Below are 24,997 nucleotides of genomic sequence, written 5' to 3' on the forward strand. Positions count from 1 at the left end.
TTATTCCTCCTTGTGTCCACAATGTCTGGCACATAATGTCTTGTCATGTCACAACTTCAACTGTTAACCTACCTGTGGCCACAAAAATGGAAAATGGCAAGCCAAATTTCAGACATAAATCCTCTGCTGTTCTATATATTTATAAAGTTAGTCCAGAAAATTTATTTCAGTCAAGACACTCTAGAGGTCTAAATATGTGTAATAATATGAGTCAAAGTAGATAAAGAAAATAACCACCACGAATGTGGTAAGCGCTATGTAACAAGGCACTCAATGATGGCTGCAGGGTTGCCATGCCATGTTCCTCTGGGTCCTCCCTCCTGACTCTCATCACTAGCTGTCCATACTGGCATCATTTTCACTTCTTTTTCATATTTATCCATCTTCGTATTTCTGATGCTCTGTGCACCACCCCTCCTCACGTCTAATACACCCATCTAGACCAGTCTCCTTGTGTGCGTATTCCAGTGCATTACTCTACATTGTTTCTTTTGCCCAGCATGTCCTCGCACCATTGTTCTTGTTTGCCAGTACTCTATAGTCCATATTTTAATTAATTAATTAATTAGCAGCATGTGATACTGTTGAGTATATACAACTCCAAACTTGCTCCATTGTTCCCACTGGAAAGCAACACTGGATAAAATGTTGACTCCTGAATTATTTTCTAGAGGTGTGCTAATGAACAACATATACCACCCATCTTAATCTCAGTTTCTTCACCTATAAAAGAAGAAAAGTAGTACTTACCCCACAGGGTTGGAGTGTGGATTAAATGTTATGCATTATGACGTGCTTAACACTGTCCCCTGGCACATGGTAAATTGCTGAGTACATGGTAGCAGTAGTGATGCATCTTATATAACTTTTACTATTTTTAGTCTCTACCTTGCTGCCCAAGACATAACCCTTATTCACTGGAGATGCCTCTTCTTTCTTTTTCATTTTTATTTAATTCCCTCTGCTTCATCTAATCAGTCACTATATTCTATAAATTCTTCCATCTAAATATCCCTTGCATACTGGTCAAAAGCCCAGGCCACAAAAAATAGGCAAAAAATGAATAAGAGACCTTGAAAGCAAGACAAATAAAAAAAAGAAAAGAAAAGAAGAGATTTAGATCGGGAGGTGTTGTGAACATCATTGCTAATTAGGCCTTCTTGAATAAGAAACAAAAATTATGCCAGTCTTTGAAACTACTAACAGACTAGGTTATGAGATGTTCTCAAAATTCTTTACTTCTCTATCAAACCTTAAGTATAATATGTATTTGGCCCTATTCTTTAAAATGGTGGAGAAAGGCAAGCTCACATAGCTGACTTTTAAAGTTAGTGATGTACCATATTTGAACAGACTGGCAAAATATTTAAGAAGTCTGCTGGGAATAAAAAAATGGGCATAAGGGCCTGCAGGTGGCATGGTGGTTAAGGAGCTAGATTCCCACACAGCTGATCATGGATTGAGTCCCTGTCTTGGTGACTTGAAAATCGTGCTGGGCACATGTATGTGTATGCCCGAAGTCCCAGATTAAAGAAGCAATTGTGGTGTGGCCATCCCTCCCCCCCAGGGAAGGGTGATTTCTCACATTCTCTCTCTCTCTCTCTCTCTCTCTCTCTCTCTCTCTCTCTCTCTCTCTTTCTTCGGCAAGAGCATGTACCCTATGACAAAAACTGTAAGAATAAATAAATAAATGGAATCAATATTTGTCTTAAAGGGAGGGGTGTGTGTATATATGTATACACACACACACATATATATATATTTTAAGATGGGCAGAAGTCACTATGTGGTTAAAATCAACACTTCATTCAGTACTACCAGGACTTGGATCTAGGAAAAGATATTTACTATAATGAATTTTCTAGCTGATAGCTCCCATGGGGCTATGTCACCTAATTAAGCTTCTATACACTACAATATGACTTTCGTTTTTAAAAAATGAAAATGATACCATATGATTAATCTTTAAAAGTTCATGGGAATGTTTATTATGAAAAAATTATGTATGAATTTCGAAAATCTTTGCACCAAAATAAACTTGCATTCTAATTCCACTTTCCAAAAACATTTTGAAGTCCCCTTGTATTATATGTAAATTCTTTAAAGAACTAACATTTCCAAACACTTGATAAAAGCGAAGTACCACATTATGGACATGAAGGTCCCCAATATTCCCAAAATAATTGCCAGCACTCTCTCCTTCAATTATCCTACTCCACTCCAGGTACCTATGCTTCCCATCTTTTCTTGTCCCTCAAGAATCTCTTCAAAGAACTACTAACTTCTTGAATATCCCAAGGAGCTTTGGGTAATTTTGACATTTTGATAATAGCAATTTTAAATAAAATATCTTAAATGAGAAACACACTAATTCAGCTAGAATAACATTTATGAAATATCAAGATAAAGTTTGCTCTTCTTAATCTTTGTTATATATTTTCAAGGTACTTTAGTTTACAAAGTAAATATATCATTTGAGCATAAAACAATTGTAAATGACTATACTTTATTTGGAATTAGAATAAAATCTATATTAAAAGGTAAACAAGTTAAAATATATATTATTGCATAAAAAAATTCTGCCTATTTTTACTTCTTACTTAATGTAAATTTTGCACATCCCTCCCCAATCACCTAGTTCAGTCATAGTCAGAGTAAATAGTTTCAAACTCAGTAAATAAAAATTACTTTGGATGAAATTATCAATATATTTTCTTTAAAAAATTGACAGAGGGCATATGTGCTTGCTAGAAAGAAAAAGAGATAGAAGGAGAGTGTGAGAGAGAGAGAGAGAGAGAGAGAGCACCCCCGGGGGGTGGTTGTACTGTGATCCCTTCTCCTCCAGCTTTCCTCCCTTTGGGATTTTTGGGCACACACGCACATGCGCCTAGTGTATTTCTCAAGTCATTACATCTGGGACTCAAACTGCACAGTCAGCTCCGTGGAATTCAGCCACCTCAACCACTGGCTGGCCCTATTTTTTTTTTAATATATTTTTTTATGTAATAAAACACTTCGATAGGCTTTATAAAAAGTGGCATTATCATCACTTTATATTATGCTCCTTAACTTCCTATATTTAACCAATGATTATAAATATAATATTGACAATATATTTTAGAATGAAACCTATAGTGCTATATAATAGCCAAACCCAGGAGCCATCAGCGCTTGGCATTCTGCTGAGTGATTAACCAACTGAGAAACGGGGATTCCCGACCATCACCACTAACTGCCACACATGGCTACTTGAGGAACACTTAGAGGCTCTAAAATTGGTTTCTTTTTAAGGTAAAAGTTGTTAACCAATAATTATACTCATAGTTTTCAAAATATATGAAAATAAATGGTATTATTGGAATACATTCATAGACAATTTAGAAGTACCAGAACCATTCAGCTGGGCAATGCTTTACCACTTTGAAAATGTACTACCCAGGACAAAATAATGAAGATTGCTGGGAGACATCTTGTACAGAAGGAACAATTTAAAGCCAGGATATGATTTCTTGCCATGGAAAGAATTAAATGAGAAGAAAACACTCAGATTTATTGAAGGTTCAATGGAGAGATGAAAATTAAAGTATAATGAAAAGGGAGAAAAAAGAAAGCAGGGATGGATGGAGAAAGTCCATGTTTGTGTCTTCCTCTGTGTAAAGCACTAGACTTTTTGTTCTGATAGAGTTTCCAGCAAATAAAAGAAAGCAAACCCATGCCCAACTGAACTGAATAACTTCTCTATGAACAGGAAATGTTTTCTCAAGAACCAGAAATTTCTTTAGATAATCAAAGTCATGAATGAACACAGGTGGCAGAATTTATGCTCTCATCTCTCTTTCTGGGCTCAATTTCCTAGTCACTTCAAGAAAAGCACTACTAAATGCAAGGAAATTAAAGATGTTCTAAAATAAGATTTGATTTATGTCACTTGATGAATAAATATCAAGAAAATATAAATTCTCCCCAGAAGAATAAGAGGATCAGATTGAACACTCATAAGCACATAGCAGAACAGTTAAATGCTACCTCACCGCAGAAGTCTAATATGGGGGATAGAAGTCTAATATGGGGGGATATAATCACAGGAGTCAGAAGTGTCTCAAAAGGGAATGCAATCCCCCAAATGTAAGAACCACTGTTGTAGATAGAACAGGAAAAGTTCCATTACAGATATGTGGTGTTGATTTGTCTTATTTGTTGGCTTAATCAAATTTTCCATTTTGTTATTGTTCTGGTCTATTATCAGTTTTAGCTAAAGGAATTATAATAAAGACCATAACTCACAAAATAAAATAAAACTCTCTATATAACAAAGCCCAAAAAGGAGGGGATTAACAACCCCAATCTAGATCCACCATGATGGTGCAGGCAGCAAGGCACTGTTATGTGATGCTGGAGCCATGAGAGAAGCCCAGGGATTCATGTCCTGGGTTAGCCTGGATGCTCAGGCGTACCTGTGGGTGCTGTGTGATCCTCGCTGACTAGAAGGCTGGAAGAAGGATCTCAGAGTGGCAAGACCTTGTCAGAGGTCATTCTCTCTCTCTCTTAATAAATAACTAAATTTTAAAAAGAAAAAACTATAAACAGTCTCACTGGATTAGGAAAGGGTTTTCTACACACGATAATCTCCAATATGACTGCTGACCACCAAAAATCCTTTGGTTCTTCAGACAGGCAGGTTACTGGTTACCAAGTAGGAGGTAAGAAAGGAGAAATACTGGGGAAGCAAGCTCTGTGCCTCACCATCTAGACATGAACCCAGGGCCTTAGTCTCTCAGCCAAGGACTAATTTCTCTTTCCACCTTGTAAGAAGACTTACAGAAGAAGCTAATCTTGTTTTTGTTTAGAAATGGCTTTGAACAACAAGAAAAAAGAGAGAAGTATACAAAGGAATTCAAAGAGTTGGTGGAAAAATGAAAGTAAAGGATAAATTTATTTTGCTGCAAAAATGTTTGAAACTCATCCAGAGTTTTTCCTAATGCACGTTTTATGACCTTTTTGACATATGAGACCTTTGCATACTTAATATACAACCTTCTCTGGAATCCAAAAGCCAGTATCTTAACTGAATTATAAAAGCATTATAAAATGACTCATTAAAAGAATCCCTTTAGTGCAGTTTTACTGTATGGCAGGAGACTGGAAATACACATGCAGTTTCTTTCCTTAGAAGAGAGGGCGAGGTAATTAAAAAAAAAAAAAAAGTCGTCAACAATCATGGGTAGTAAAGTGAGGAAGGGCAAGAGGGAAAATCACCATGAAGTGAGGAAGAGCGAGATTACCAAATAATTGGATCTTACCTAAGAAACATTCAAAACACACAGAAACCATATGTTAACTATAAAAAGGCAAAAAGATATACAGCTTGAAATATGTTAATAGTATTTGAAACCTAATCAGCCTATGAGTAGTGTTTTGGACTATAGCAAAGAAAAGATCATCCAATGGGGCTCAGAGAGGGGAGCTGTGAGAACATCAGGCGAGCACCCCTAGGAAACCAGAGGACAATTAGTATTCCATCCTGCCAGGAATATGAAATATTTCTCCTCTTAGATACCTGAGCTTGGAAATAACTCAGGAAAATAACATGTACAAAGAGTGCAAAGATAATAAGTGGTTCGTTGTGCTACAACCGGTTCATAATCTTCTCTGTAATAAGTTACTTAAAAAACCTCAGTGGCACCAGGGGCTTCTTCAACCAATCTAAGGACAATGGAAACAACAATAAAGGTTAAAGGTGATGAGCTTAGTGAGTCTATAATTACAAAATGACTTACTTGGAAAGGAGAATGAAGTCTTTTCTGTAAATGGGAAGAGAAAAATGAGGTTGACATTTTAAAGTCAATGATTGAAAAGCAGTGGTTGCTGGGCTGGCGGATGGATTGGATGTTGGAAGGAAGGACTGACTGCAAATGGGCAGGTGAGAACTTTCCGTGGTGAAAGCATCCTCACACTATTGTATGGTGAGGGCTGCATGACTTTATAAATTTGTCAAAATCATTGAATTTTACAGGTAAATTTTATGATATGCAAATTACATCTTAATGAAACTGTAAATCATTTAAAAAATGTTTAAGTTGACATGTTTTAAAATTCAACAATATTCCCTTTCTACAAAATGGTCACATGGCCAGCTCTACAGTCTAGTGGTTAAGGGAGCAGGATCCCAAATAGCTGACTACGGTTCAAACCGTAGCCTTGATGGCTTGAAAAACATGTCAGGCTTATGTGCATGTGTGCCCCAAATCCCAACATGATGAATGAATGGAGAAGGGGGATGTAAGGCATGGCCACACTACATTGAGGGGTGCTTTCTCCTTTTCTCTTTCTCTTTCTCTCCTCTCTGTCTCTCTCTGGCAAGCACATACACTCTCTGGCAATTTGGAAACAAAAAAAAAAGGTTGTACTGAGTTACATGAAGAATGTTCTTTATTTTGGGAAATGTACATTTTTATGATAATCTAAAAAATCCTTTAGTTCTGTTTAATACTCAAAAAAATGTAAAGAGACATTCCAGTAACTTTCTCAACATTTACTACTCTTTTGGGAACCTACTTGTACTTTTTTAAGAACAGTACATTAACGTTAATGTGTTTAAATACTGACAGATCACCAGAATTTGGTAATTTCACAAGAAAAGTACTTTAAAGCTCTAGCAGGCAAGTTGATAACAATGAATTAGGAGCATTCTTACCAAAAAAGGATGCACATGGATTTTATACTCTTCAATCATTTGGAAAGTAACAAATACCATCAAATATGACCCTGTAATTATGAATGTCAGTCTTCCTTGACCAGAACTAATTACTTTGTCAGTTACTTTCCCCCCATTTCTGCATTTATAAAATGGAGATAACAATAGTTTCTACTGCATAGTACTGCGAAAATGATTAAAGAGAAATATTTAGTCAGTGCCTGGCATATGGTAAACATTTAGAAAATGCTAGCTGCTGTTTTGTCCCTGATGTTGTTATCCCGGGTTTGGGTTCAACATTCTGGATGATCTGATTCTCTTTTCTAATTGCCTCTCATCCAGGGACTGCTCCAGCCCTTTACCTTCCTGGAAAGCCAATTACTCAGCAATGTTCATGCCAACTGCAGAAAATGTTTCCAGCTGTTGTAACAGAAAATATCTTCCAACTTTTGATTCATTATACAATGTGTTATTGCTCATTTTCTGGCACAGAGCTGGTGCTATATCCCAGAACTGGTCTGACATACTTTCTTTGGTTGATGTCAAATCAAACTATAAGGCAAACTGGACAAAGGGATAGTCGGATGAACAGAATGCATCTACAGTGGGGTCACATACTCCAGTCCTTCCAGGTGAGAGAAGCATCAGAGATAGAGACAGGCAATAACTAAAATACATATGGAGAGTCCTCATTGTTCTCTTTGAAAAACAGGAATTTTAATACCTTGAAAACAGAGTCATTAATGTTGCTGATCCTCAAAATAGATTCATATTTTCTTTAGTTTTTTTTCCCCTTAATTCTCTTATGCTCCAGAATGAGCATAGGTGAATGTAAAAATCCAAACTTGTGTTTCCAAACCTTTTGGTAATGTGCACAGTTTTAAAAATATTTCACATTGATGCAAGAAAATGAATGAAGATTTCACAGATCTGCTCACCAGCATAAGTCAGTGAAAAAGTGCAGGCTAGTAAAACTGAGGGTTAGTGTAATTATTATTTATTTTCAAGGCTTCTAAAATAAAGCCACTAGCTTTGAGCACAGGAACTAATTTTAATGAAAAGCCATTTACTAACATGCTGGTACACAAAAATAAACTTCTGATATTATTTGAATTCTGACTGTATTCCAGTGTTACTGATTAAACCCTAAGGTAGAACATGTCCTTTCAGCTATTTAAATGTAGATAGAGTTGATCTTCCTATTCTAAAAGGTTCCCACTGGCCCAGCTACAGAGGTGCAAGGGGGCACCACCATCTGGGAGGCTGGAAGCTGCATGAGGGGTGCCCAGATTTGGTTCCAGGGCCAACCCTGAATGCTAGGTACAGCTCAATGTGCCTGTAATCCTAGCTCACTATGAGGCTGGGGCAATATGGAAAGATCTTGTCAAGAATACCTGCTCCTGTTTGAATTCCTTGGTCTCTTTCTCTATCTCTTTCTTTGTCTCATAAAAGATAAAAACAAATCCCTACCGATAGGGTCACTGGTCACTGCATGGCAGTGTGCAAAGTCCTATCTGCCCTAAAAAAAAAAAAAACACTCTAATTCTACTTACTTCTCAGTGGTTTACCCCATCCATTGTTCTCCAGAGCTGAATCTGATACACACAGCCCTTGGCAACTAAATCCCTAGGCATGCTAGCTGGAAATTATTTTCAAGTCACCTCTCCATTTCCTGCATTTCCTGCACCAGTTGGAAATATTTCTGTGTTCTAGGCATCTCCTGTGTTGAGAAATTCCTTGTGCATACGGACGCCACCTAACAACAGTTAACGATCTAAAGTCAGCTCTCATGGACAGTTTTAATGATTTCCATTCATCCTCATGGAAGATGTCCAGAAGAAGCATGAGGAAAACATTCAATCTGTTCAGCATATCGAGGGAAGCAGACAATGTCTAACAGCATGCATGCAGACTCTGTGGCAACCATGCACATTAATCTCTTCGTCAGGATCAGCCCTTCTACAGTATTTGTTCAGCCTTCTCTGCATCTCTCAACCTTCATTTATTCTCCATCCAGGAAACCATCCATCCTCCACACAGAGGGAGCCTGTAGAGGCTCAATTGAAGTGGGAATGCATTTCATACTAATGGACTGGCTGCTTTCCAGAACATCATTGCTAGCGAACATATCTAGCCATCTGATGTCAACACTGGCATTGAGAGGATGCTCCTAAGACTGCTAAATCAGCTAAAATATAATGGTTAATTCCACCTACCATGCAACAGCCAGAGTCTACTATCCTAAGGTACATTGTAGAATTGATTCATACTTTTCAGTTCCCTGAGCAGTACTTCTCAACCCTCAATTTGAATATAGATTGCTTGAGATTCTTATCACAATGGCCTGGGTGGGGCCTGGGTATCTGCGTTTCTGTGTACTCCCAGGTGCCATTACACCTGCTATTTCTAGATCACTCTTGGTAATAAAGTTTTTTAAAAACATGGGTGATGGACCAGCTAGGTGGTGTGGTGGTTAAGGTGGCTGGACCCCACACCTAACAACAGTTAACGATCTAAAGTCAGCTCTCATGGACAGTTTTAATGATTTCCATTCATCCTCATGGAAGATGTCCAGAAGAAGCATGAGGAAAACATTCAATCTGTTCAGCATATCGAGGGAAGCAGACAATGTCTAACAGCATGCATGCAGACTCTGTGGCAACCATGCACATTAATCTCTTCGTCAGGATCAGCCCTTCTACAGTATTTGTTCAGCCTTCTCTGCATCTCTCAACCTTCATTTATTCTCCATCCAGGAAACCATCCATCCTCCACACAGAGGGAGCCTGTAGAGGCTCAATTGAAGTGGGAATGCATTTCATACTAATGGACTGGCTGCTTTCCAGAACATCATTGCTAGCGAACATATCTAGCCATCTGATGTCAACACTGGCATTGAGAGGATGCTCCTAAGACTGCTAAATCAGCTAAAATATAATGGTTAATTCCACCTACCATGCAACAGCCAGAGTCTACTATCCTAAGGTACATTGTAGAATTGATTCATACTTTTCAGTTCCCTGAGCAGTACTTCTCAACCCTCAATTTGAATATAGATTGCTTGAGATTCTTATCACAATGGCCTGGGTGGGGCCTGGGTATCTGCGTTTCTGTGTACTCCCAGGTGCCATTACACCTGCTATTTCTAGATCACTCTTGGTAATAAAGTTTTTTAAAAACATGGGTGATGGGCCAGCTAGGTGGTGTGGTGGTTAAGGTGGCTGGACCCCACATGGCCCACTGTGTGGTTCAAGTTCTGGACTTGGTAGTTTTAAACTCATGCCAGTTGGGGGCATGTGCATGCATGCCCAAAATCCCAGAGCAGAGTAAAGGAGGAAAGACTGTAGTATGCGCATCTTCCCTAAGGGATGCTTTCTCACTTTCTCTCCCTTTCTGTCTCTTTCTGGCAAGCACGTGAGCCCAGTATCACAACTTCCTTCCATAGTGTAACAAGAGAAAAAGCATCAGAATTAAAATGTCTTTTTTTTTTAATATAATGCTTATCCTGAGTTATTATATTCCTGGGAAATATTTTTAATAGTATTTTTATCTCACTATCTGCCGAGACAGGGTTTACAGTGCTCCAAATAGAGGAAAAAGAGAGTAAAAATGTCTCCTATATATAAGGCCATGACTAGTCCTATCTTTCTGATTCAGTAATTATCAGAATCTGAGCCCTAGTTAAAATTTAAAAATGTCATTTAACAAATATTAAGCATCTAATGAGGGTAGGAGAGAATATAGAAATAAGTAAAGCACTGTCGTATTTCTTCAGCACATTTTGGTCCTACGCAGTGTACAAATGATTATAAAACAAAGCAGAAGTGATTATGTACAGAAAGAAAATTACCTTGAAAAGTATTTCATGTTGGGTAAATTCTTTTTACAAGCAAAATGATATATATATAGTGATTGAATGTTTAAAAAAATAATAAAAATAAAAATAATAATAATAATAACCTGGAAAAAAATAATGAAAAGATATTTGATGATGATGATGATGTGGATAGTAATGTCTTTGTCTTGACTGATAGGCATGGTATTCCTTCTGGAAAAAGAAATGTAATACAGTGTAAGGATATATGTGATTCAATGTAATATAAACAAGATTATGATAAATAAAATAAAATTTAAAAATCAATATAGGATCCACACTGAAATAATCAATTCCTGTCTTCTAGAATGATTTAACTTTGAAATAAAATCATACAGGTTTTGAAATAAAAAAGAAAGAAAGAGAATTACCTTGTGCTTTTTCCCTCAGGAAGAAACTCATGAAGGATCATGATGACTTTGCTTCTATTGACCTAAAAACCCTAAGTTATCAGGCATTTAATAAGTAATACTGTACTTTTTTCATCAGACAGGTTCTGAAAAAGTGTCAATGTTTTCCCACTAAGAGGATGAATTTTGAGGTACTTTTTAACTTCCAATAACTGATTACACTCAACAGCATCTTGAGAATGATGACTTTGCTTCTCAATCTGACTTCGGAAAGTTATTACTACCAGTTATAAATCAGAATGCAGAAGTTCTACAGATGAGTCAGGGCATCATGGATCGGACTCAGAGAATCTGACACTAGACAATAAAATAAGAAAGTTTTTTCCACATAAATGTGAATACTATCATGTGAGGTTACCAGCAAGAAACCAAATTACAGAGTAGAACCTATTTTTTAAAAAAAGAAAAAGGCTAAGGAACTGGAACAAAATACGAATGAGGGCCATCTCGTGAATGAGACTGGTTAATTTTTATCTACCTTAATATTTTCCTATTTGCTTCAAAATTCTTTACATTGATTATATGTTAATCTTACTATGAAAAAAGCCAATTAAAACATAAATCTCCCATCTGTTCTTTCTTTCAAGGGCAATGTTGTTTACAACATAATTCAGATTTAAAATTGGATTTTTTTTCAAGTTCCATTTAATTTCTGAAACTGCATCCTTTCAATTAATTTAGTGTCAAGGATTTAAACTAATCAGAAAAGTCTGTGGCAACATATTGTGCTCTACCACCACAAACATCCTTGAATACTATAGTTTCATGTCTCTGCGATAATTGGGCCAGAAGATTTCCATGGAAATATTTTATTGGTTAATCATCAATTTCTAAATCCATAGAATTTATTGATAAGCTCGTCTCTCTTCCCTTTATTCACTGGATGGCCAAGACAATGTCAGGAAAGTTTAGAGCAATTTTCCTCACTCAAATGAAAGATTTTTCTAACCTATCTATTGTTCCTTCACAGGATAGAAGTGTTTTCTATAGTAAAAATGCTCTAACATTGGCAGATGAAGATTTTGTTTTAACTTATTATTATTTTAAATCATACTAGATCTTTCACTAAGCAGGAGCCTGAGCTAGAAAACTACATGATGGATATCATCATGATGGACACCTATCACCTGTGGTTAGATTAAAGCGAGCACCATCCTCGTTTATAGCTACACATGACTACAGTCCAGGGTAACCAAGGCAACTCCTACAGGGCCAAGACCTTTATATACCTTGCTGAATACTGAAAGTGATGTAATAATGCCAAGGGTGTAGCTCTTAGTAATCTGGTCAATTGTCCAGTTGTTTAGACATTCAATCATTTCTTCAATAAGCAGTTATCCATCAGGCTCTAGAAATTCAGAGCCTCAGGACACCTCTCCTAGCCTCATCCTAAAATACCTAAAGGGGGAGACAGGCATGAAAACAGATCAGCATAATCAAGAATTGCAGAGCTACATACGTGGGCAGTGAACAGATCCTAAGAGAAGAACTTGTAAATTCTACATGGGAAAGTCAGGAAATGCTTCAGATTTGAGGCACCGTTAAGCTCAATCTTGAGAAATGAGTAGGCTCTTGCTTAGCAGAGCTGTGGTGATGATTCATTGAGATTACACTGACTCATCAATACAATCCCCAGTGGAAATGCAGATAGCAACTGTCACAGAACCAGGCATAGAGAAGGTATCAACAAGTGATAGTAAAAATATTAATACTACTATACTGGTGCAATGGTTGCCAATAAATGGTACCTTTAAGGAATGACTCATACGACAGAAGAAAGTGAGTATGTTATTTTCTATTCATTGGGATCCATTCACATTTGATTGACAAATGAGATAACAATAGTCATTAGAAGTTGAATTGCAGTATTTTAGTTACCATGGAATCAATGCAAAATGACCAATTCTACATTCATGATACCATACAATTGTCCTGCATGAATGTAAAAGCAGAAGAGCAAAAAACTAACGTTTCTAGAGAATCTATCATATGTCACACCAGGCCCTTTATATATCTATTCTGTCACATCAATATTATCAGGTATGCATTACTACTATTTAAAAGAAGAGGAAACCAAGATTCGGGGAGTTTGACTTGTCAAAGTCATACCACTAGTGAGTGTTAACGTCAGCATTTGATCTTTTTTTTATGGATTTTTGCCTTAGGGCATGTGTGCTCACCTGAGAGAGATAGAGACAGAGGAAAAGTGAGAAATCATCCCCTGGGGGCAATGGCCATGCCACAAGCCCTTTTCCTCCATTCTCTTCCTAGGATTTTGGCCATATGCCCAGTATGAATTCTAAGTTGCCAGGTCCAGGACTTGAACTGTGGGTTGACTATGTGGGAGTCCAGTGATATCACTGCAAAACCATCTGCTGGCTCCAGCATTTGATCCTAACATGTCTTATTCCAAATTCCATGTTTTTTCATTATATGAAGAAGTATTTCCATATAAAAAGTCACAATTTCAAAGGAAAATATGGTTAACTCCATTATTAAAAGATCATTTTAAATAGTGAGATCCCTCAGCACATTTAAAAATACTTACTCATGAATGAAGAACAATTTAATCCTGTTTTTCCAGTATAAGAATTACCAGTAATTGAATAGCAAACACAGTACTAAATGAATTGTTTCATTTAATTGTCATGACAACTCACAATATAAGATTTACTATTATTATTATTTCTTGTTATTATTACCTTCTACAGGTGATGAAACTAAGGATTATTAGAGTTCCCTGTTCCCAATGGGAGGGCTGATTTCACTAATTTCAGAGGAAGAGGACAGATTTGAACTCAAGTCTATTGGTCTAGAAATCTAGTGTTTTGCCTCTGTATCATGTTACCACACATACTTAATGCCGAAATTATAGTGTTCATAGGCAAATCTCAACACACAGGATTTTCAAACCCAAATAATCAGTAAGTAGGGAAGCTAACTTAAACTTCCCAGGCCTGAATGAGAAATCTCAAGCTAGATTTTTCAGACACAAATCTGAGCCCAGATTTAGTGTCCAAGTTCTTTCTACCACCTCAGTGTACTCCTGCCAGGCACAGGAGGCTCACAGGTCAGTTCAGGGCTTCCAGGGGCCATAGAAACAGAGGTTGTCACAACTAGGAGACAATTCCAAAGCCAGCAGTTTCCTAAAAGTGCCCAAAGTACTGTCAGTATACTACAGGGAGGACTTCAGGGAACGTTATCTTCAGTACTGCAGTGAAACACTGAGCAAATTTAGCATTCATTTTATAGCAAACTAGAATTCAATTGACAGGAAAAATTTCTTTTGCTGAGACTAACATAAGCCTTAAAGTATATCTACCTTACTGCAGGCAGCTAAAATTAGTTACATTAAGATTGATTGTCAGAGAAGTTCAGATTGGAAGGAAAGGATTAAGTCTTCTCAATTTGGAGGAACTAACACGTATAAGGAAGGTGTGCAATGACAGGTATAGCTCATAAATTGTTATTATCAATCAAAGACTCATAACTGCGGGGCCATCAGATGGTGTGGTGGTTAAAGGCACTGGCGTCCCACATGGCCAACCACAGTTCGAGTCCTGTACCTGGCAGCTTGCTTTCTCACTTTCCTTCTCTCTCTCTTTCACTCTGTCCCTCCTGGTCAAATTAAAATAAATAAATAAATAAATAAATAAATAAAGTTAAATAAAATAATTCTTAAAATAAAAAAACAAGACTCACAACCTAAAATAGGACATTCTATTGTATAAACTTTAATTCCCTAAGTGAAGTGTCATATATCCTTAAGCTTCTTTTTCTTTGAAATCAGCCATGATTTTTTTTTTTTTTTTTTTTTTTTAGCCATTTTATTTTGACCAATTCATAGTTCTAGTACATCAGGAGGATGGTTTAACACGTGCTCTGAGCTTTTGTAGAACATTTTAATTTGACATCTTAAAATACAAGCCAAATTTCTTGGACCAACTGTTTTTTAGACCAATAAGAGACAAAATTAAAAAGTGTTACGTTCACTTTTGCAAAGTAGATAATGTACCAAATCATAATAGTAGACAATTTGTATACTAAGAATGAAGGGTTTAAATTTGTTTATGGAAGTTAATTAGCACCGTTATAGAGAAGTTCTATTTTCAGAACTTCAATTCAACCAAATTCTACCACATCTTAAATTCTTTACTTTTTATATAGAAATCTGTTTTTCAGATTTTTCTTTAATGCTCATCAACTACTAACAAATGTCAGATGTCATAATACAGTATATCACTTCTTTAAGCTATTTGTGTCATAATACAGTATATCACTTCTTTAAGCAGAAAGAGAAAGACATATTCTAAAATCTTTAAACTCTTGGGTAGAACAAGTTATTTTTGCTTCAGATTAGAATTCGATGTTAAAAACCAACGGGTCACCACCTGGTGACCTAGTGTTTAAGGGAACTGGTCTCACATGGCCAAATGTAGTTCAAATCCTTATCCCAGCAACTTGAAAAGTTGGGTTAGGGTTAGGGTTAACCATAACCAAGTGCAGATGAGTATCTGCCAAAAACTCTTGACAGGATGGAGAGATGGAGAAGGGATTGTGGTGTGACCACAGAGCTGTGTTCTCCCTTTCTCTCTCTCTCTCTGGCGAGCCTACTTGCCCTGATAATATATTAGACCAAAAAAATGAAAAGAACCATTTTTTGATATTTAATTCATCTTTACCACTTCCTAAACACCATTAATCTCCTATACAAATCACCTAAAACAAATGGCTGCAATTATTACGACTTGTTTACAAGTATATTTGGAGCTTTATGTTTATAATGGGCTAGGAGGAATCGATGTTCAAATGTCACAGAGATGTAGTAACTGATTAATTTATTGACAGTTACTAGGATTTCCTTAACACAGCAGCTAGGATGCCCATTCTCACGTATACCTTCTAAATCAGTTTATGAGTACCTTTAATTCAGCTGACTGATATTTCTAGTAGTCTCCATAATAGGAAAATAATAAGCTGCTTGCTCTTTGTAGCAAGTTAGCAGTAGTGGATTTTACAAAGTGCACAGCCTCTGTAAACCACATGTAAGATAACAATATGACATCCCTGAGTTTTTCCTCTACCACCAAAGTATGCTACAATGTCGTGTGGGTCGTCAATGTTGAGAAGGATATAAAATGGAATATGGGCATGTTTTCTACTTGTGCAGCAATCTATGCTTCAGTGCTACTGCTATGCTTCAGTGGGGAAGGGAGCATGACTGGAAAGTGTCTTACCTATGGTCATTATAGTATAAATTGGCTGTGTAGGCATTAGTAGTTCCAAGCCTTATCGTTCAATTGGGTTGTCAGAAAAGTCATGACGTGTTTTTCTATGCTAAAATGTGTCATGAATTTTCTGATGACCCGATATATGTTTCTAAGGAAGGATTCAATAATCACAGATTCAGCAGATTTAACAGCTCAAGAGAGCCAACCTTGTTTTTCCATAAAGAGTCAGGAGCTATACAAGGGTATCTTTGTAGCAAATCTTGTAAGTTCTGGGTTTATTTTAATCACGTAAAAAAAGTAGTCACACTCCAAATGATCTCTGAAAGTAGCCAAGGGCAGGGTGAGTGACCACCTACAGTAAAGCCCCAATAACCAGAGGCTAGACTGGGACAAGAGGAAGAGACTCTGGGGCTCTCAAATCCTGCACATCCTCCCCTGAGATATGGAGAGGACACCACTGTAACTGTCAGCTGGCCAACGCTCCCTTTCTTTGTTAGGGATCCTTAATCAACACTCAGGTAAATAATGCATCTCTGAAGTTGAGCTACAGCAAGGGCTTCCCTGAACACCCTGTCATGCCAACAAAGTGCCTGAGAAGCAGAGTCACCATGAACATTGGAGGGAGGAGGAAAAAAAGACAGTGACAACCTCTTACCAAAGGTTCAGAACCTCCGAATAAAGACTAGAATTAAAATCATCAGAAAGGATTTGCTCACAAATAGGCTCCTCATGAGCTACAATGGTCGTGTTGGTCAATTGCAGCTTTCTGCAAAAAATCTTTCCTATGTGGTGCAGCATTTCCAGTATGCAGATTTTCTTATCTCAGCCTAAAAAAATCTCAAAAAAAATAAAAAGCCTTAGGATGCTGTAACGTAAATTCACTGGTTAGGTTTTACACAAACCCAAGAGGCAACCAAGGATGGAGTGTTGGTAGGAGCAGTGAGAATAGCAGGGGTGTGTTCCCTCTGCTGCCCATCTCCTCTGGGTGATGTGTTGTACAGCTGCAAGAGCTTTCACAGTCCCATGGTCAGAACTCCTGCATCAACCATCCTCCCAAGGACACATCTGCAGGTTGCCTGAAGGTGATCAGAAAAGCCAGTCCTGCTTGTACGACTTCCCTCTACCATGTACCCAAAGCATTCGTGTTACTCATTTTTTAATGCAATTTTATTTTCTCAATACAAAAGAAGCCTTGCCTTTACATACTTTATTGGGCATTGGATTTCTCATATTATTTATGGAATTGATGCAAGAGATCACTTAAAGTATCTTTTTTATGTTCCAAGGCTTTTAATACTTTTTAAAATGTTATAAACAGGAAAATCTTTATTACAGAATACTTTACCATTGAATAAACTGGTTTTTTGTTAAAATGTGTCATGAATTTTCTGATGACCCGATATATGTTTCTAAGGAAGGATTCAATAATCACAGATTCAGCAGATTTAACAGCTCAAGAGAGCCAACCTTGTTTTTCCATAAAGAGTCAGGAGCTATACAAGGGTATCTTTGTAGCAAATCTTGTAAGTTCTGGGTTTATTTTAATCACGTAAAAAAAGTAGTCACACTCCAAATGATCTCTGAAAGTAGCCAAGGGCAGGGTGAGTGACCACCTACAGTAAAGCCCCAATAACCAGAGGCTAGACTGGGACAAGAGGAAGAGACTCTGGGGCTCTCAAATCCTGCACATCCTCCCCTGAGATATGGAGAGGACACCACTGTAACTGTCAGCTGGCCAACGCTCCCTTTCTTTGTTAGGGATCCTTAATCAACACTCAGGTAAATAATGCATCTCTGAAGTTGAGCTACAGCAAGGGCTTCCCTGAACACCCTGTCATGCCAACAAAGTGCCTGAGAAGCAGAGTCACCATGAACATTGGAGGGAGGAGGAAAAAAAGACAGTGACAACCTCTTACCAAAGGTTCAGAACCTCCGAATAAAGACTAGAATTAAAATCATCAGAAAGGATTTGCTCACAAATAGGCTCCTCATGAGCTACAATGGTCGTGTTGGTCAATTGCAGCTTTCTGCAAAAAATCTTTCCTATGTGGTGCAGCATTTCCAGTATGCAGATTTTCTTATCTCAGCCTAAAAAAATCTCAAAAAAAATAAAAAGCCTTAGGATGCTGTAACGTAAATTCACTGGTTAGGTTTTACACAAACCCAAGAGGCAACCAAGGATGGAGTGTTGGTAGGAGCAGTGAGAATAGCAGGGGTGTGTTCCCTCTGCTGCCCATCTCCTCTGGGTGATGTGTTGTACAGCTGCAAGAGCTTTCACAGTCCCATGGTCAGAACTCCTGCATCAACCATCCTCCCAAGGACACATCTGCAGGTTGCCTGAAGGTGATCAGAAAAGCCAGTCCTGCTTGTACGACTTCCCTCTACCATGTACCCAAAGCATTCGTGTTACTCATTTTTTAATGCAATTTTATTTTCTCAATACAAAAGAAGCCTTGCCTTTACATACTTTATTGGGCATTGGATTTCTCATATTATTTATGGAATTGATGCAAGAGATCACTTAAAGTATCTTTTTTATGTTCCAAGGCTTTTAATACTTTTTAAAATGTTATAAACAGGAAAATCTTTATTACAGAATACTTTACCATTGAATAAACTGGTTTTTTGTTTGTTTGTTTATTTGTTTGTTTGTTTTTTTAAAGCGGTGGGGACCCAGCTGCAGTAGCAAAAAGCACAGCATTACTGTGCAAGCTTTGGGTCACATAGGTGGCATGGATTCAGACCCTGGACCAATTTGGGCAGGTGGAGCACAGTGGCATGTGTCTATAAGCCTAGCTAACTGGGAGGCTGAGGTGTGACCCTGTCAAAAATACCTCTCTCTTTCTCTTTCTTTCTCTTTCCCCCAAGAGAAGAGAACATGTCACAACAGTGGAACCACCACAATAGCAAACTGTATGCTTAACAAAAAGCAAAGAACAAGTTGAATACAACAGTCAGCATAATGACTGCAGGAAAAATTTATAAAGCCAAATAGTGGAAAACTTATAGATGATGTTCCTCAGACAAATTACTCCCTTGCAAATTCCTTCTCAGTCCACTTATACCTGTTTGGTGCTTCAACATAATCTGCTCTGGTATAAACACCCCCAAGTGCCTCTCTTTCTCTCTCTCTCTCTCTCTCTTTCATTTAAAAAAAAATAGAGAAAAGAGATGGAACAGTGATCTTAAGGGTGAGGTCGTGTTGACAGCATATGGACCCAGTGCCACCATGCGCAGGGTAGGATGAGGGCTTCACAGGGTGCCGCCCCCCCACACAACTGTGCATCATTCCACAGAAAGGCTTGGAAGAAAGTAGTTTGTTCTCAGAGGCTTATCTAGCCCCAGTCTCTGCCAGAGCTGTCAAGAAATTCTACTCGAACAAACTGCTTATGAGGCAGATTTCTCTTTTGAACTGAAACAATTCTAAAGACTCCTGGGGTCCATGAGGAAGTATCTTTGTTCCTACCGGGAACCCAAGCAAAAAGTCTTTATATTCTCTCCACTTTATCATCCAATTCCTCTGCAACTTTTCACCAATCCTGCTAAGGAGAGAACATGCCATAATAGTGGAAGAGCCACAGCAGCAAACTGTATGCCTAATAAACACACACATACACACAAACAAGAAACGGTTGTATACAGCAGCCAACAGAATGATTACAGGGGAACAAAAAAATAAAATATACCACTTAGCAGAAAACTTACAGATGATATTTCTCAGACAAATTACCCCCTTGAATAGTTACATCTGTTTGGTGCTTCAACATAATCTGCTACAGTATAAGCACCAGTGTTACCAGTCTCAACTCTGGAGCAAGAACAGTTCAAATTCCAACTCCACCATTTATAGCTGTGTGGTCTTGGGCAAGTTTTTAATATATTCTGTACCTTCATACCTTAATCTGTTATGTGATGATAATAATAACCAAGCTACTATAAGAAATAAACATTTTCATATCTGCAAAGCACTTAGAACAATACACAACTAAAGCCACCGCTGTAGTTCAAAATCGTTTTCACAAATATTATTATAGTTGATCTATAAGCATTCCATAGAGCAGGTGATCATTTTATCCATGTTTTACTAATGAGTACAATGAGGGTAAGTTAAGGGTGAAGCTAAAAATATAAAATATTTGTGGCTGAGTAAAAATTTAAATTCTGGTCTTTTGACATTCAACTCAGATTATTCCCCATTATATTAGATTATTTACATGTAAACCACAGAAAAAAGAGACAATATATTAGATACTAGAAAATTCCATAAAACAAGGTAGAAAATAATAGTACCTATTCTATTAATTCATTCCTGGAATAACAAAATTAAATGATCAGTTGATGTCAGACTTTAGCTAAAGTAGTGGAAGCCGATTTTGCATTCAGTGTGCAAAAATTTTGAACTCCCAAAATGCAGAAGAATACATATTCAATGTATAGTCCTTGTTTGAAATTTTACTTACTATGACAAGAGTTATACCTGCTTCTTGATAAACTCAATATGTGAAAAAAGCAGTACCTTCTGTAAATGGTTGAGTAACTCATGACTAATGGAACCAGGGAAGAGTTTAAATGTTTAAACATGAAACTTGCTAATTTTGTTTTTGCTATACCTCTCAAGCCAGCAGCAGACTTTCTGGTCACTGATACATTGATGACATTAAAGCTACAGCCTCTTTGATCTATTGGGTTGCTGGAAAAGCCATGATGCATTTTTGCATGGAAAAATATGTCAAGACTTTCCCAACGACATAGTAGAAGACAGAATTTCCTCCCTCGGAATCTTTATCCTCCTGATATTTAGGGCAAGTTTTATGAGACAAGCAGAAGATTAGAGAATATAAAGGAGTAACTGGCACATATTTCTTCTTTTCTAGTGAATTTTATAATTTAGAGCATTGGAATGATCTCCAGGGAAAGAATTATTTCATGACTAACACTCTTTAAAATCTTTCTAGTATTAGCATTTATTTCTAATTCATAAAATTTGAATGTGCTAGACTTCAAGAACTTGCATGAGTCTTCTATTTAATAAGCTCAGTCTTTTAATTTATAAATCTGGTTTTGATTTTTATATGTACTATACATACAAATCATTTAAATTATCCCTCAAAAATTATTTTAAAAATTTAAGAAACACAATAAAAACTAAATGTCAAGCAAAGATAGTGTGCTAAAAATTATAATCTTAAACAAAAGGACTCTGGCAATTCTGAATGACTAGCAAATCACACTGTGCGTATATATGATCAGCAGTTCTGTATTTGTTAATTTTTTTATAGAGATTTGTGCTATAGAGCATGTGTGCTCGCCATAGAGACAGAGACAAAGAAATAGAAAGCAAGAAATAACCCCCTAGGGAGGATGGCCATGCAATCCCTTCTCCTCCACTCTCCTCTCAGGATTTTGGATGTGCATGCACACAGGCCTGGAATGAGTTTTAAGCCACCAGGTCCAGGACTTGAACCACAGTCGGCTATGTGGGAGTCCAGTGATGTAACCATTAGGTCATCTCCTGGTCCCTTGTTTTTTCTTCTTTTTTTTTTTTTATTCAGGGTCTCGCTTGTTGCCCAGGCCAGCGACAGCCTCGTGATTCTCCTGCCTCAGCCACTCCAGTCACTGTGTTACAGGTGTCCACCAATATACTGGCCTTTTAGGTTGGACTGGGAATTAAATTCGGGCCTCCCATGTGGTCCCAGCTGGTGAGACACAGCATTTCAGCAGCACACACCACAGCAGCTGGGCCTGCTCTACGTTTCTTTATTCAACTCACCATTATGGTTCTGTCAAACCTTTATAAAAGTCCACACAAGACACTGTAAAAGCTCAGGTAAAGACAAGGAAGGTAATGCTTCTCTGGGTTCATCTGACTAACTCGCATTAAAATGTCCACTTATCTGAGTCATTATGTCCATTTAGTAGCTAAAGAATTTGCCCTTTCATTTTAATTCTGAAAGGATGTTATAAACAAAAGATACGTAATATTTTAGAAATACATCTCTTAAAGCCATCCTGATAGAAATACGTCACTCCTTAGATATATATTCTAACATCTGTAAAATTTAAATAAATTTTGCTAGTGAACATTACTAAGACATAAAATCATAAAATACTGTTTAGTTCAAAGACATGAGCTAGCGTCCTCTCTACTGGTCAGTTTACCTCTATATCTCAGTCATGAAAGCTATCAGACATAAGAGAAAATTGAAAACAGATGATAACAAAGCACAACTACATTTAACAAATAATAACTGGAAAAACAGAATTCCCAGAGTAATCACTTAATCTTCACGAATAGTGCTTTTTGCTTTTTAACTTAATTCCCATGGTTGATCTTATCTAACTTTACCTCAGACTGGTTTGAGACCAACAAGTACATATTCATTGACTAAACGACCCAACTTCCTCACCAACCTGAGCAAAATGGCTGCAGGTCCCCACTTCTCCCTCTCCCTGGTTCCTGCCTGCGACATCAAAGCGACCCCATGACACGTGTCTTACCTGTTTCCCATCCAAGGTGTACAGGCGTTTCACCACCCCCGAGTCCAGCTTGATGGCATCAGTTATATCAGTGAGGACCTGCTCAAAAGAATGAGCAGTTTTCTTGTTCAGTAGAATCCTGACAGCTTTCCGTGGCTTCACCCCACTTCTGATGATGGTGACCAGCTTGGGCCGAATGAAATCCTTATTTTCTCGCACCTCTGAAGGACTCCCTTTGGCAGTGGCCAGTGAAGACACTGCCCGGGAAGCTGAGGTGGTCTTGACATTCACCGACCAATTGGGGTTCACGTTCTTGGTGTACTCCAGCTTTTTGAAAGGTTCTATTGAGCCACACACATAACTTTCTCCTACGGAAGAGAGAAATATATTTAAATTTACTCTAAGCCATCTTTGTTTTCCTGCTTAGCCTTTGATTATTCTTTTTATACTTAGGGGTGAAAGTTAGTTTGGGGAGCATGATCAATAATTAATGAAAAATAAAGATTTCTGACTTCTAATCTGGCTCTGTCAGTGAGAGGCTGGCATCTTACAGAAACAATTGCCACTCCTTTCTTGCTTCATCTTCAGACTGGTGACAGAATATTCATACGTTCGAATAGATCTTAGAAACATGAAATTGAATTCAAAATTAAAACTATTCTTGGGCATTTCAGGATATATATATTTTCAGAAAACTTCAAAATCAGAAAAAATACCTACCTTTGCTACCTGAGATCATTTAAAAATGGATCTGAGCACATCTTTTTAAAATAGTTTTGTAATGAATAAGCTTGATGAGAGTGTATGCTAAAGTATTTTGCAAAGTCAAATAAAATTCCACAGGCAAGCAAAGATAATCAATCACCCTTCTTTTTTCCCATCCACGTAGTGATGAATGCAGTGATCTATACATACTAAGAAGTCAATTCACACTTCTTACAGGTGAATGGTTTTGAGAATGCTCAATATTCAAACTGTAGCTTCACAAAATGACTCTAAAATAAATATAACTTATTATTTTATTTATAAAATAATATAAATAATATAAAATATAAAATAATAGAAATAAAATAATATAAATATATATAATATATATAAATATATAAATTGTTGCTAAAAATTACCCTTTAACAGAGAATGCTTTAATTTTTTAATATATTTTGCTACAGGTGGGTGTGTTCATCAGAGACAGATAGTGAGAAATCACTCCCCAGGATGGATGGCCATGCTATAATCCCTCACCATTCTCCTCTTGAGATTTTGGGCACATACACATGCACACACACACACACACACACACACACACACACATACACACACACACACACGCACCTGGTGTGAGTTTCAAGTTACCAAGTACAGAACTCAAACCATGACTGGCTACATGGGAGTCCAGTGCCTTGATCATTATGCCCCCTACTAATCACAATAGAGAATCTTTTAATGAAAATGCTCAGACTGTTAAGTAGATGTGAACCAGGTAAAATATGTACCTAGAGATCACAAATTATAAAGTGACTAATTTTATAACATTATCTCAAACCATTTGGAAATTAAATATCTTACAATGGCTTTTTTCTTTGTAACCAGGAATAGGTAAACATACTTACAATGGTTTATAATTGTAGGTAAAACGAACTAGGCCTAATCAATACAGTTCATTTCCTATTATCTAAGTCCTTGTCCTTATTAGTATCCAAGGCCACAGAATAAGCATAGCAGTCATGTAAAAGTGTTGAACTAGCGTTTCAAAAGTAAAAATGGAGAGTTACAGGTATTATCAAATATTTATTTTCCAAACATTTAAAAAACACACCCCAATGTGCCTACATTACTACAAGTGTAAATAACCTCTTTCTATTCACCTAGCAGATCATGACTAGTCCCAATCATGTTTTTCTCAGGATTTAAATAGATATTAAAAATGTATATGTGGAGCCTACTGTTTTTGAAGGTTTTGTGGGAGAACAGCATAAATATGAGTGGGAAGAAAAAGTTGGAGAAGCTGGGCTTAGGACCTGACCTCTCCAAGCATGTGACCTTCAGCAAGTCCCCTAGATTTCTAGGTGGTAGTTTATTCACCTATAAAATGAAACCTCCCCAGGTTTTTGAAGAGAAAATTAGGTAGTAGAGATTAAAATTACCTCAAATAACAAAATTACAAGTAAAAATGACCTGAGGCAAAATTATTCTGATCATGCATCAAACATTGGCAAGTAGGTCCTATGTTAAAGGTGTTAATTACATAGTTACCAGTAGATATTACATTGGGTCCATTTCAGTGTGAGAATGTGTCAAATGCTCCCTAAAA

At 37.2% G+C, this 24,997-nt stretch overlaps 1 protein-coding gene across 3 annotated transcripts in view; it reads right to left on the reverse strand.

The window, feature by feature from the left end:
- DCLK1 (doublecortin like kinase 1) overlaps positions 1-24,997 on the reverse strand; it is a 387,346-nt gene that overhangs the window by 349,816 nt on the left and 12,533 nt on the right. For all 3 annotated transcript variants that reach the window (XM_006158451.1, XM_006158452.3, XM_027775699.1), the window contains exon 2: positions 22,708-23,054. In XM_006158451.1, the coding sequence (XP_006158513.1) occupies positions 22,708-23,054 (347 nt within the window). The remainder of the gene's footprint in view (positions 1-22,707; positions 23,055-24,997) is intronic.

The sequence above is a fragment of the Tupaia chinensis genome, unplaced genomic scaffold, assembly GCF_000334495.1.
Source record: "Tupaia chinensis unplaced genomic scaffold, TupChi_1.0 Scaffold000597_1, whole genome shotgun sequence".
In the NCBI taxonomy this organism is placed as follows: Eukaryota; Metazoa; Chordata; class Mammalia; order Scandentia; family Tupaiidae; genus Tupaia; species Tupaia belangeri.